At 42.5% G+C, this 14,628-nt stretch overlaps 1 protein-coding gene across 3 annotated transcripts in view; it reads left to right on the forward strand.

Annotated features, from left to right (window-relative positions):
• Positions 1-13,124, forward strand: part of tlcd4a (TLC domain containing 4a) — a 28,199-nt gene extending 15,075 nt beyond the window's left edge. For all 3 annotated transcript variants that reach the window (XM_065007108.1, XM_029626599.2, XM_029626598.2), the window contains 5 exons: positions 1,082-1,171; positions 1,274-1,332; positions 1,563-1,657; positions 5,213-5,286; positions 6,142-13,124. In XM_065007108.1, coding sequence (XP_064863180.1) covers positions 1,082-1,171; positions 1,274-1,332; positions 1,563-1,657; positions 5,213-5,286; positions 6,142-6,457 — 634 coding nt within the window. In that variant the 3' untranslated portion in view covers positions 6,458-13,124. The remainder of the gene's footprint in view (positions 1-1,081; positions 1,172-1,273; positions 1,333-1,562; positions 1,658-5,212; positions 5,287-6,141) is intronic.
• Positions 13,125-14,628: the final 1,504 nt, after the last annotated feature.

Raw genomic sequence — 14,628 nt, forward strand, 5'->3', positions numbered from 1 at the left:
CCAGTTGTTTTACACAGTTCATGACTTCCAGTTGTTTTACACAGTTCATGACTTAATGTGCCGCCATATCTCACCAGATTTACTAATCAAAATATCGGACAAAAATACACTCTTATCACACCGCATGGTACACTGTGTACCATGCACAGTTATGATATAAAATCCTTATGGTGTCAGTTATTATTATTATTATTATTATTATTATTACAACTGTCCATAGTAGAGTGTACTGTATACTGCAAAGCCACAGCTGTCTTGAAGATGACATATTACCCTCAGATGACCCTGTCTGTGAAGGTTCTGTAGTGGCCTCGTCTTTCTCTGGCAGACTGGCAGGGAGATGTTGATGTGGGTCGTTACAGGAGGAACACAGACCTGGCTTACAGTAGATACAGCCTAACTGAGTCCGCCTGGGTGCCTGATTTACTTGACAACCTGTCTAACTTTCTCGACTGACTGACTAGCTTTCTGCCTGTCTGACTGCCCGCTTGCCTGTCTGACTGCCTGACAGCCTGCCTGTCTGACTGCCCGCTTGCCTGTCTGACTGCCTGACAGCCTGCCTGTCTGACTGCCCGCTTGCCTGTCTGACAGCCTGACTGCCTGACAGCCTGCCTGTCTGACTGCCTGACAGCCTGCCGGTCTGACTGCCTGACAGCCTGTCTGACTGCCTGACAGCCTGCCTGTCTGACTGCCCGCTTGCCTGTCTGACTGCCTGACAGCCTGCCTGTCTGACTGCCCGCTTGCCTGTCTGACTGCCTGACAGCCTGCCTGTCTGACTGCCTGACAGCCTGCCTGACAGCCTGCCTGTCTGACTGCCTGACAGCCTGCCTGTCTGACTGCCTGACAGCCTGCCTGTCTGACTGCCTGATAGCCTGCCTGTCTGACTGCCTGACAGCCTGCCTGTCTGAGTGACCCCTGAACGATGTTTAATCTCCTGTTCTAATTGGGCTGAATCTGTCTGCCGGTGGCCGTGCAACCAATCAATTAATTCCACCTGCACTGTGCACAGGAACGCTTAATCTGCATCACTTATTAAAGTGTTTTATCACAGATTTGACCAGGGGGGGGTGTGTTCTTTTAGGACAGTGTCCACGCTTCATGCCCTTGTGGTGGGACTCTTCTGTCTCTACATCCTGCTCTTTGATGACGCCATCAACGAAGACCCCGTCTGGTGAGGACTCTGTCGCTATGTTGAAGTGCATGATGGAACCAGTGTGTTGTGTACATACTATTTACCCATTTTGTGTCTTGTCCTGTCTTTTTCTGCCAACAGGGGAGATCCCACACTTGTGAAGATAAATGTTGGCGTGACAACAGGCTACCTCATATCTGGTGAGAACAAAGACACTTTAGTCTCATACCCACTTGCAAAGGTCCTCATTCACTACAGGACGTCTTGGCAATCCCTAGCCACTCTTCGGCGACATTGGCAAAATCAGTTTTGTTTTGCCCTTTTTGTCTGTACCAGAATTTTTGTTGTTGTTGCATTTCTTAACACTTTTGTTCACCTTGATGTAATATCTTCTGTTAAATATTGTATTGTTCTTTTCGTCTGTTCCCAGATCTGCTGCTAATATTTTACTATTGGAAGGCGATAGGCGACAAGTTTTTTGTAGTGCACCACCTGGCAGCGTTATATGCTTACTACTATGTACTGGTGAGTTCCCTATTGTCCAATAGCAGAACATGCAGGCAAGATGGGAAAGAGACGACTAAAGGTGAACAGCTGTGCCATGTCATGCTGGGTGATTGTGATGACAGGGCCGGGAGATTGGGTGTAAGGAGAGCGCTAACGCGTGACCATAGTTCTGTTCCTATTAGCTCTGCTAGGACTCTGCTTGTGAGAACATGTGGCGCTAGCCTGCCGGCACTATTTTCACCTTCTTCTAATGCATCTCATTAGCTAATCCTCAGCTGTTGAATATATGTGTATGGGAATCATTAGAATAGTATAGGGCCATACTGTTGGCTTGATAGTATATCATTCACCCAGGACCTGGACTCTTGTGATCTCGTAAAATGTGATAACCTATGTGTTGGAAGTTATTGGGAATTGCTTTCGTTGGTAATGTTTTGTCTCACGTTAGGGATTGTGATTGAGTGTGAAAAAGGTTGAGGTTATGATACAAGAAGTGTGCATACATTTTGGTTAGGATGATCATTGGGGATAGTTTGGATTGAAAGAATGACTGATATGTTTGTTGATTGTCGGGTATTACCATGCTTAATCGGCACTGTCTAGTCAAGGAACATGCTTGTTTGTCTGGACAGTGACAATGAACCTGGTTATAACCACTGGTTATAATGGTGAAGCAGGTTGTATGCCCAGCCATCCAGGACACTGCTGTTCACCCTTGGTCTGTAGCCATCCAGATCACCAGGTTCTGTAGCTCATAACAATGTTGGTATTTTTTGCATGGAATGCTTAATGATGGTAATGGCCGACACCCTCCTTCCCTTCTTCCTCACCTTGCCCTTAAGTCCTGCATTTATTTCACTGATCCCTCAGCCTTTTATGGAGCTGGACTGAGCTGAGCTGTGCATGCCTCCATTTGTCCGGGCATTCCCAATGTTGGTGGAGGGGTCTCCAACTACTGTATGTGCATGCCAAAACAACGTTACTGCCTCTTACTGTTTTGTGGCAGAGATGAGCTCTGCCTCCTTTCTCTCAAACTCTTGTCCTCTGCCCCACTATTTCCTAAGCTGCTTCTGTTATGGCAGAGGACCCTTGAGAATAACTGAAATGTTGATGATAATAATAACACTTTGCCATGAATGATGCTTAAATGTGTCTCGTCTATGAATGTGTCCTCACTGTAATGCTTTAGCTCTGTGAGGGCTTGCCTACTTAACTTCAAGCCTCACGTGTCTCTGTTTTAAGAGTGGCCTTGTTTCAAACCAACCCATAACCTTAAATCTTTCTACAATAAGCTTAGCTGAGTTTATCCCTTAGCGTTGTATGCAAATTGTATTCATATCCAACTTGAAGGACAAAAATGTTCAGTGTATGCATTGCAAGCTACTCTGAGGTACAATGCATTTCAATGTACATTTGAGAGAAAATGTGAAAGTGTACATTTAAAAAAAAAAAAAAGGCCATACTGGTGTAGGCCATACTGTCACTGGACACTCACGACTGCTTAGCACAGTCATGCTTGTTATTACTTGGCAAAATACAAAAACCAAGTAACTTTGGGACATACTATACACATTTGCTACAATCTGTTAAACTTAAAAGCCCTTTATAACTTGTTATAATAGTTGATGGATTTTACTTTTTTATTCTGGCTTTCTATCAAAGCTGTTAAGTCAGTATGTTGTTAATTTGGTGACTATTATTAATTGATCCAGCTGTTTTATGTAGATGTAGATTATATTAGATCATTGTAAAAACAATAAGGCTATTATACCCAGAACAAGCAAACTAATTCATAGGCTAATATTTGATTGCTGTTTGATTTCTAAAGCGCATGTTATCAATGTTGTTGCTTCTTTATGCTTCTAACTATAGTTGCACCTTTCTCTCTAATCTGTCTGTCTCATAGAGATAGATAAGAGGACTCTAGTGCCCAGAAGCCAGTTTAAGAATGGGCAGCGCCATTAAGGACATTCAACATTTTGAAATAGTCAACTGGGTGGCACTTCCTATAGGTTAGGGGATCAGCCAATGAATTATACTTGTGAGCAAACATTCCGTAATTGCAGGTGGCAGTAAATTGCCAACCTTGGTTTTATACCCGTTCAAACAACCCACTCCAGGTGGCAGTATGCACCCTTTCCATTTGTTTACCAACTCATAGAAGTGGTAGAAGAGGAATGTTGACTACTTCAAAATGGAGATGGCCTCAATGGCGCTGCCCATACTCACACATACGCCGTAATGGGCCAGATACAGCGTTGCGACCTGTAACTTTCTCTATGGTCTGTCTCTCTATCCTTTGCTAATACGGTCTCTTAAAATAATATAGTCTCACAATTACCAGCAAAACATTCATGCAAAAACTACCCAATTCAAATTAGGTTGTGTAAAATGTAAACGCTTAAGATCAGGCCTGACTCCTCGAGACTGAATCCTTCCTGTCTTGTCTGCTGTTATTGCCTTTGTGCTACACTGAGCAGATATGACCTATCTGTCCAGTAACGGTATGGATTTACCAGTACCTAGAGGTCCTAGCATGGAGATGCTGGGAAAGTTCAAATCCTCTCTGGTATAACTTGAACCATGCCCATATCTTGAGAGTAAGTATATGCCACGTATTAACTTTTGTTTCAGTCTTATAAGGTAAGTTTCCACTTTTGGTGTGTGCTATGTGGATAATCTTGCCCTGTGTTAAGCCTGAAATACCAATAGGATATGGAAATGAGACTTGTTTTTATGAGCAGATTTGTACACCACCCGGAAGAGAGCGAGCTGATACCAGCCCTTAGATCATACCAGCACTCATGTCCGAGGGTGATAATATAGGGTCGATACCTTCCTATAACAGCTTGTGATTATAAGCATCGCTCTTATATGCATGGCTAATCATTGCTCATTTGGCTAGTAGCTGAATGTCTACACGTCAAACCCTGGCTGTGCGTGCACACTATGTTGAGCTTTACTTAACACTATGCTATTAGAAATGTTGCCAACCCATTCGTGTGTGTGTGTGAAGGGACTGTAATTTAGCTGTTTCACCGACACCGTCATTTTACTGAGTCACTAACTTCGTGTTTTTTTTTGTTGTCCTGGAACCTCATTGCTGTCATCGAGTCTATCCTCGTAAATATACCCTCAGTGATATGAATGAGCACTCCGTATATTGGGTTCTACTGAAGATGAAATAAGAACACAGACTACGTAAATGTGGACCCTTGGAAAGCCTGAAGACGTTAGCTGAGTCTCCTGAAAAATAGCCACGGAGCAGACCTATAATCAGAAAGGGATTTAAATGATTACATTTTAGATCCAAACCCCTCCACCCCTGGCTCCTTAATTAATTGAGTATGGTAAAAGTGAGATCTTAACTCGTTTCCCCCCGAAAAATGTTTTACCATTATCATGTGTTCTTTTGTTAATGATGTTGGATTCATCTTTCTGTACACACGTGGTGTGAAGGCCTCCTTTTAACTATACTGATGTGATGTTTGATCAAATGAAAGCATTTTGAGTCCCTTTCTTTCCTGTTTCATTGTTTCTCTCCATTTTCCTCTTTTTACCCTGTTCTTCCAGGGACACGGAATGTTGCCTTATTTTGCTAACTTCCGTCTGCTTGCAGAGTTCTCCACGCCGTGTGTCAACCAGCGGTAGGTAGCAGCTGTATATAAACTCATTGAATATGTCTATGGTAGGTACCAACCACACCAAGGCCTGAGTTTAGACAGGACAGTGACACTCATGACCAATTGGCTCAGAAGCCCTGCAAAGCAGCTGCTGAAAAAATAAACCCTATTCATTTGTTAAGTAACTGTCCAGTGAAAATCTCACTTAATATTCTTCTAACTCACACCCAAATAATGTTGTTTACTCATCCTAAAACATAAACTCCACCTCAAACTTGATTCTCAAACAAATTGTTTAAATGCTTTCTTTTTCCTCATAGAGGATGATGTGAACTGGTCGATCAGCGGTCGTCTCGCGTGAATATTTTTACTGACCCCTATACGCCCACACCATTCTGTTGTTGGGGTACGCCCACACCATTCTGTTGTTGGGGTACGCCCACACCATTCTGTTGTTGGGGTACGCCCACACCATTCTGTTGTTGGGGTACGCCCACACCCTTCTGTTGTTGGGGTACGCCCACACCCTTCTGTTGTTGGGGTACGCCCACACCATTCTGTTGTTGGGGTACGCCCACACCATTCTGTTGTTGGGGTACGCCCACACCATTCTGTTGTTGGGGTACGCCCACACCATTCTGTTGTTGGGGTACGCCCACACCATTCTAACACAGAACCTGCTTTTTAACATACTTTAACATTTTTGTAAGGAATTTTTTTTTCACTCATTGTAATTATAGTTCATATTTTATTTTTAGTTTTTATGTCCATCTGTGAGAGATTACCCTTTATATTGTTTGAATCCCATTAAGCCCAAAGTTTTGTTAACTTCAGTTTTTCTCCTCCTCTACTTCATTGTACTGACTGTCTTTCTTCCAGCTGGTTCTTTGAAGTGTTAGGTTACTCCAAGTCCTCCAGGCCCAACATCGCTAATGGGATGGCCATGGCCGTTGTCTTCTTCCTGGTTCGCATTGCCGTCATGCCCCTCTACTACAGCCGCATGTGGTCCGTGTATGGCACCGAAGCCTTCTACCGTGTCCCGCCGGAAGGCCGCGCCGCCTGGATCATCTCCAGCATCTGTCTGGATGTCATGAACGTCATGTGGATGCACAAGATCGCCCGCGGCTGCTACAAGGTCATGCGCTCGGCCCGACGACACAAAGTGGGGACACAGGAGAACGGAAAGGCTGAATAAAAAGCAAGAGGATGGTTGATGTTATGGGTAAGGAGAGCCCCTTGAACCACTGTCTCCTTTTAGTGCACAATTGGATTAGTAACTTTACCAGACTGGGACTACTGTTTCAGTGTCAACTAACTTACGAAAAGCTTGCACTGACTGAACTTTATGGTAGTAGACGCAGGACATTGATGTGGACAAAGGGGCAATATCTTGGGCAGTGATGTGTATAACTGCCTCTTAGCAATACTTCCTGTGCATGGCAAATGTATTTTTCTGTTGCATTTTATCACAAAACAGCGTGTCTGGGATGAAGTCTGTTTTCCCCAAACGCTTCACTAAGTCAAACGTTTACTGCTTGTTCTAGACCATAGACTCAAATGTGTGAATGGTCCTGTGCTCCCCAAAACAACTTGAAGCACCTCCCTTTAAGTCGGAAGTTTACATACACCTTAACCAAATACATTTCAATTCAAGTGTATATAAGTTTTTCACAATTCTTGACATTTAATCCTAGTAAAAATTCCCTGTCTTAGATCAGTTAGAACCACCACTTTATTTTAAGAATGTGAAATGTCAGAATAATAGTAGAGTGATTTATTTCAGCTTTTATTTCTTTCATCAGATTCCCAGTGGGTCAGAAATTTACATACACTCAGAGGTCGACCGATTATGATTTTTCAACGGCGATACCGATACCAATTATTGGAGGACAAAAAAAGCCGATACCGATTAATCGGACGATTTTTAAAATGTATTTGTAAAATTGACAATTACAACAATACTGAATGAACACTTATTTTAACTTAATATAATACATCAATAAAATCAATTTAGCCTCAAATAAAAAATGAAACATGTTCAATTTGGTTTAAATAATGCAAAAACAAAGTGTTGGAGAAGCAAGTAAAAGTGCAATCTGTGCCATGTAAGAAAGCTACCGTTTAAGTTCCTTGCTCAGAACATGAGAACATATGAAAGCTGGTGGTTCCTTTTAACATGAGTCTTCAATATTCCCAGGTAAGACGTTTTAGGTTGTAGTTATTATAGGAATTATAGGACTATTTCTCTCTATACAATTTGTATTTCATATACCTTTGACTATTGGATGTTCTTATAGGCACTTTAGTATTGCCAGTGTAACAGTATAGCTTCTGTACCTCTCCTCGCTCCTACCTGGGCTCGAACCAGGAACACAACGACAACAGCCACCCTCGAAGCAGCGTTACCCATGCAGAGCAAGGGGAACAACTACTCCAAGTCTCAGAGCGAGTGACGTTTGAAACGCTATTAGTGTGCTCCCCGCTAACTAGCTAGCCATTTCACATCACATCGTTGCACCAGCCTAATCTCGGGAGTTGATAGGTTTGAAGTCATAAACAGCGCAATGCTTGACGCACAACAAAGAGCTGCTGGCAAAACGCACGAAAGTGCTGTTTGAATGAATGCTTATGAGCCTGTTGGTGCCTACCATCGCTCAATCAGACTGCTCTATCAAATCATAGACTTAATTATAACATAATAACACACAGAAATGCGAGCCTTAGGTCATTAATATGGTCGAATCCGGAAACTATCATCTCGAAAACAAGACATTTATTCTTATACACTGACTCTGCGAACAATGAACGCAAGAGAAGTGACACAATTTCACCTGGTTAATATTGCCTGCTAACCTGGATTTCTTTTAGCTAAATATTCAGGTTTAAAATTGTATACTTCTGTGTATTGATTTTAAGAAAGGCAATGGTGTTTATGGTTAGGTACACGTTGGAGCAACGACAGTCCTATTTCGCGAATGCGCACTGCATCGATTATTTCAGGACACGCTAGATAAACTAGTAATATCATCAACCATGATTAAGTTTAATGCTAGCTAGCAACTTACCTTGGCTTCTTACTGCATTCGCGTAACAGGCGGGCTCCTCGTGAGGCAGGTGGTTAGAGCGTTGGACGAGTTAACTGTAAGGTTCTTACTGCATTCGCGTAACAGGCGGGCTCCTCGTGAGGCAGGTAGTTAGAGCGTTGGACGAGTTAACTGTAAGGTTCTTACTGCATTCGCGTAACAGGCGGGCTCCTCGTGAGGCAGGTGGTTAGAGCGTTGGACGAGTTAACTGTAAGGTTGACAGATTGAATCCCTGAGCTTACAAGGTAAAAATCTGTCGTTCTGCCCCTGAACAAGGCAGTTAACCCACCATTCCTAGGCCGTCATTGAAAATAAGAATGTGTTCTTAACTGACTTGCCTAGTTAAATAAAGAATAAATAAAGGTGTAAAAAATGTTTTTTTTAAATCAGGGTCCAAAATTACCGATTTCTGATTGTTATGAAAACCTGAAAACGGCCCGAATTAATTGCCCATTCCGATTAATCGGTCGACCTCTACCCTCAATTAGTATTTGGTAGCATTGCCTTTAAATTGTTTAACTTGGGTCAAACGTTTCGGATAGCTTCTCACAATACGTTGGGTGAAATTTGGCCCGTTCCTCCTGACAGAGCTGGTGTAACCGAGTCAGGTTTGTAGGCCTCATTGCTCGCACACGCCTTTTCAGTTCTGCCCACAAATATTCTATAGGATTGAGGTCAGGGCCTTGTGATGGCCACTCCAATACCTTGACTTTGTTGTCCTTAAGCCATTTTGCCACAACTTTGGAAGTATGCTTGGGGTCATTGTCCATTTGGAAGACCCATTTGCGACCAAGCTTTAACCAAGCTTTTAACGTTGCTTCAATATATCCACATAATTGTCCTTCTCCATGATGCCATCTATTTTGTGAAGTGCACCCAGTCCCTCCTGCAGCAAAGCACCCCCACAACATGATGCTGCCACCCCCGTGCTAAACGGATGTGATGGTGTTCTTCGGCTTGCAAGCCTCTCCCTTTTTCCTCCAAACATAATTATGGCCAAACCGTTCTGTTTTTGTTTCATCAGACTAGAGGACATTTCTCCAAAAAGTACAATCTTTGTCCCCGTTTGTAGTTGCAAACCGTAGTCTGGCTTTTTTATGGCGGTTTTGGAGCAGTGGCTTCTTCCTTGCTGGGCAGCCTTTCAGGTTATGTCCATATAGGACTCATTTTACTGTGGATATATATACTTTGTACCCGTTTCCTCCAGCATCTTCACAAGGTCCTCTGCTGTTGTTCTGGGATTGATCTGCATTTTTCGCACTAAAGTACGATCATCTCAAGGACACAGAACGCGTCTCCTTCCTGAGCGGTATGAAGGCTGTGTTGTCCCATGTTGTTTATACTTGCGTACTATTGTTTGTACAGATGAACGTGGTACCTTCAGGCATTTACAAATTGCTCCCAAGAATGAACCAGACTTGTGGAGGTCTACAATTGTTTTTCTGAGGTATTTGGCTGATTTATTTTGATTTCCCCATGATGTCAAGCAAAGCGGCACTGAGTTTGAAGGTGGGCCTTGAATTTTCCAAGCTGTTTAAAGGCACAGTCAATTCGTGTATGTAAAATTCTGACCCACTGGAATTGTGATTACAGTGAATTGTGAAATAATCTGTCTGTATACAATTGTTGGAAAAATTACTTGTGTCATGTACAAAGTAGATGTCCTAACCGACTTGCCAAAACTATAGTTTGTTAACAAGAAATTTGTGAAGTGGTTGAAAAAACTAGTTTTAATGACTAGGAGGGAGGTTCCTTGATGTGCAGAAGGGCATGAGACAAAGGAATGTGTAAGATTGGGGAAAGTAGTGGTATAGGTTAATTGTAGGGGTGCCCATTGGGCACAAGTAGGGGTGCCCATGGGGTACAAGAAATGTGTGAAGTGGTTGAAAAACAAGGTTTAATGACTCCAAACTAAGTGTATGTAAACTTTCGACTTCAACTGTATATATTTTCTGGTTGCCTGAATCACAGAGGTTGAATATAAACATTTTGAACACAGAAGAACCAATGCAGGAAGTATTTCAGTAATGGTCTGTGTCATTAAAAAGCCCATGCTGCTGTCTGTCTGCTGAGGGAGGACAGAGTGTAGCAACTTCCCCTTTAAACCCAAACACAGTGTCTGTAAGAACTGGATGGACATCTAGTGCAATTAAACCTTGATTCCTTTCAGCTCAACTCTATCTCATTCACTCTCAAGGAGTCACTCTGAAACTGAGCCAATGCTGAAGAAGACCTACTGTATATATCCTTGCTCAAATGGAGTAAGGCCTCTCTCCACTTCATGGGGAAAAAGGGAAAGTTAAAGAGGAAATGGATGAATCCATTCCTTATATTTGCCCAGCTGGGTTACAGATTTGGGGTAATTTTGAGTTTAAATATATTTTTACAATATTTTTGTTTTAATCAAAAAGAGGACGGCGTCGGTGCATTTTGCTGGTATCGTCATAGGAAATGGCGTGCTGCTTGCCTGAGAAAGAGGATGTTGAAAGAACTTGAGAACGTGTCAGTTGAAGCGATAGGGAAATGCCTCGTGAGCATTGTTAGCTGGATTCTGACATTCTTCTCAGATTTTATTTGCTCAGATATAATACATTAGCTTTTTGTCCTCAACATTTCAATAATTTGAGAGTTTAAATGCCATAATCTCATAATGTGTATGGTCACAAGTTGTTTTTCTCTTTCTAATTTACACTCATACTGTCTGTCAACATACATGCACTGTCAACCGGGGCATGCTGCAATTAACTTTCAGTACTGGGTCTCAGATCAATATGAAACTAGAGTTTCCTCCATTTTTGGATGAGGGGCCATTGAGACAATGTTATTGGATGAGTATGTCCCTTGTTCTAGGATCTTGGGGTAAGGAACTTCTTCTGAACTGTATCAAATGTTATTTATTTTTTACCAGTTATATACTGGGGCAGCACGTCAATGTTTGTACCTACATATATTATTTAAGGAGATGAATGACAGAGGTATTCACGATGTACATTTATGAGGAAAAGCTTTCATGATACAGTGACATGCATTTATAATCAATGTCATATACCTGCTTTCTCACTGAGCAGTTGAGTATAGTGCACACACACACACACGACGTACGTGTACAGTCTTTGGAAAAGAGGGTGTGTCGTACTACATTAGTATTTTACTGACTGAATGACTATTTAACACAAAGTAGAATGATGACAAATGTTTGTGAGGATAAGGAACTACTAGCATTGTCCTCATCCAAATGAAAAGTTGACTTTTCAAAAACTTGTGCACTTGAATTTTGACTGTACTTTCATTTATATGGTGGACACAAATAAGCATATTTTTAATGGTCTGTGAAACAAAATAGGGAACTCAAGTCATCATATTTGGCCTTGTCATGCTCTCCAGTCTTCTTTTGTGATGGTTGCCTTTTTAAAATCAGATTTGAATTGCACAGTTTTGTTACCGCTTTTCCAATGGAATGTCCAAAATATGTTCTTTCTACAGTGTTTGTTTTGATAAGCCCGCCTCAATGTAATTTCAACACATGTTCATTCTGAAAAGGATCGCATAATTATACACAATTGTGTGGGGTGGATTATGGCAATGAATGTACAGTAATCAACTATTTCTCAGTGAAACGTGTGCCAGTATAGAGCAGTGTTAACTGAAGCGCTATACATTTCCGTTGAACTAAACTGTACAAACCCTGACCATGTTCTACTGTCGTCTCCTCTCCTTATCAACTCTCCTCGATGTTCACTGATCTGAAAGGATGAGGGGGGGAAATATGGTTACGGAGGGAGGGATTATGGAAAGGAAGCTATGGTAGAGTTTTGGTATATAGTCACAATGAGACCGTCAGCCCTCAGTACTGTGTGTTGTGGCCATACAGTCCGTCTATGGCTGTGGCGGTATGCTCATGCATGATCATGTTCCTCTCTTCACACACCCTCTATAAATGCATGTGGTATTGCATGGAGATCACTGTAAACAAATAGCAATTTTATTGCAAGCTATATTTTGTTTCTTGTTTTGAAATCCATGTACATGATGTCTAAACCCCATTAGTATTCTTCTGTACTTGTTGTTCATGATGTTATCCAGCGATGATGATTGTGAACATGTGAAACAACTGTGGCTTAACACCCAGCACAGAAATATCCAATTAGGGAAATTATACTTGATAATAATCAGCACAGTTGCAATATGGGCAGTGCAAATAAACATGAATACCTTACGTCTCGCATTTCATTGTAATGGTGTATTTCTTCAAGTAATGGTCATGTTTATTAGTAAAAACCAATAGAAGGTACACACCACTGGGGATTGTACAAGATAGGCTTTCAAAATACTACTTTTCTCGTTTTGCAAGTTTTTACTGAATGAAAGATGGGGAAATACATCGTACAGAGATGATTCGGTGAACTGGGCCCTGGATTGTTCAAAACAATGTTTGGGTGATGGCTGTTTACTTTTGTTGTTGGTCTTTGACAATACATGTAAAATCTGTGAAGATATGGGTTGCTTTTTATGATTTGAATGTTTTTGTTTTTATTACAATGTTCCAAATGTAATGAAGATATGGGGTCCAATGTTCACCCAAAGAGAGAAATATACTAGAAAACACTCAGCAGCACCCCTGACCGGTTTGTGGAAAGGGAACGTTTACAAGTTGGCAAAAACATGAAAGTTTTAAAATTGAATTCACACTTGTTGTTCTTAATTTTACACACCTGATGCCATTTGCCTGAGTAAAGCAATATGCAGCATTTTAAGTGTCAATAAATATTCAGAATTAAATTGTTTGCTTACTGTCTGTTTGTGTGTTCTACTTTATGAAGGGGATTTGGGACATAAAATATTACAAATGAACATATGAGGCTATTGCCAAAACTTTTCTAAACCCAGAGGCCCAACATTGCATGACTTCTAGGAACGCACGCTTGTGAAGCAGACCAGAACGGGTTTGGGGTTTGTGAACTCAATGAGAAGTGGAAAATCCATCCTTAATTAGGCACAACCTAGATTCAAGCCAATGTCTTAAGTAACAACACAAACTCAAAACTTCTGGGACATTGTAAAGTCCATGGAGAATAAGAGCACCTCCTCCCAGCTGCCCACTGCACTGGGGATAGGAAACTCCGTCACCACCGATAAATCCACTATAATTGAAAATTTCAATAAGCATTTTTCTACGGCTGGCCATGCTTTCCACCTGGCCACCCCTACCCTGGTCAACAGCACTGCACCCCCCCCACAGCAACTCGCCCAAGCCTTCCCCATTTCTCATTCTCCCAAATCCAGTCAGCTGATTTTCTGAAAGAGCTGCAAAATCTGGACCCCCACAAATCAGCCGGGCTAGACAATCTGGATCCTTTCTTTCTAAAATGATCTGCCGAAATTGTTGCAACCCCTATTCCTAGCCTGTTCAACCTCTCTTTCGTGTCGTCTGAGATTCCCAAAGATTGGAAAGCAGCTGCGGTCATCCCCCTCTTCAAAGGGGGGGACACTCTTGACCCAAACTGCTACAGACCTATCTATCCTACCCTGCCTTTCTAAGGTCTTCGAAAGCCAAGTTAACAAACATTTACATTACATTTACATTTAAGTCATTTAGCAGACGCTCTTATCCAGAGCGACTTACAAATTGGTGCGTTCACCTTAAGACATCCAGTGGAACAGCCACTTTACAATAGTGCATCTAAATCTTTAAAGGGGGTGAGAAGGATTACTTTATCCTATCCTAGGTATTCCTGAAAGAGGTGGGGTTTCAGGTGTCTCCGGAAGGTGGTGATTGACTCCGCTGTCCTGGCGTCGTGAGGGAGTTTGTTCCACCATTGGGGGCCAGAGCAGCGAACAGTTTTGACTGGGCTGCGGGAACTGTACTTCCTCAGTGGTAGGGAGGCGAGCAGGCCAGAGGTGGATGAACGCAGTGCCCTTGTTTGGGTGTAGGGCCTGATCAGAGCCTGGAGGTACTGAGGTGCCGTTCCCCTCACAGCTCCGTAGGCAAGCACCATGGTCTTGTAGCGGATGCGAGCTTCAACTGGAAGCCAGTGGAGAGAGCGGAGGAGCGGGGTGACGTGAGAGAACTTGGGAAGGTTGAACACCAGACGGGCTGCGGCGTTCTGGATGAGTTGTAGGGGTTTAATGGCACAGGCAGGGAGCCCAGCCAACAGCGAGTTGCAGTAATCCAGACGGGAGATGACAAGTGCCTGGATTAGGACCTGCGCTGCTTCCTGTGTGAGGCAGGGTCGTACTCTGCGGATGTTGTAGAGCATGAACCTACAAGAACGGGCCACCGCCT

Source organism: Oncorhynchus nerka, linkage group LG22, assembly GCF_034236695.1.
Source record: "Oncorhynchus nerka isolate Pitt River linkage group LG22, Oner_Uvic_2.0, whole genome shotgun sequence".
NCBI lineage: Eukaryota > Metazoa > Chordata > Actinopteri > Salmoniformes > Salmonidae > Oncorhynchus > Oncorhynchus nerka.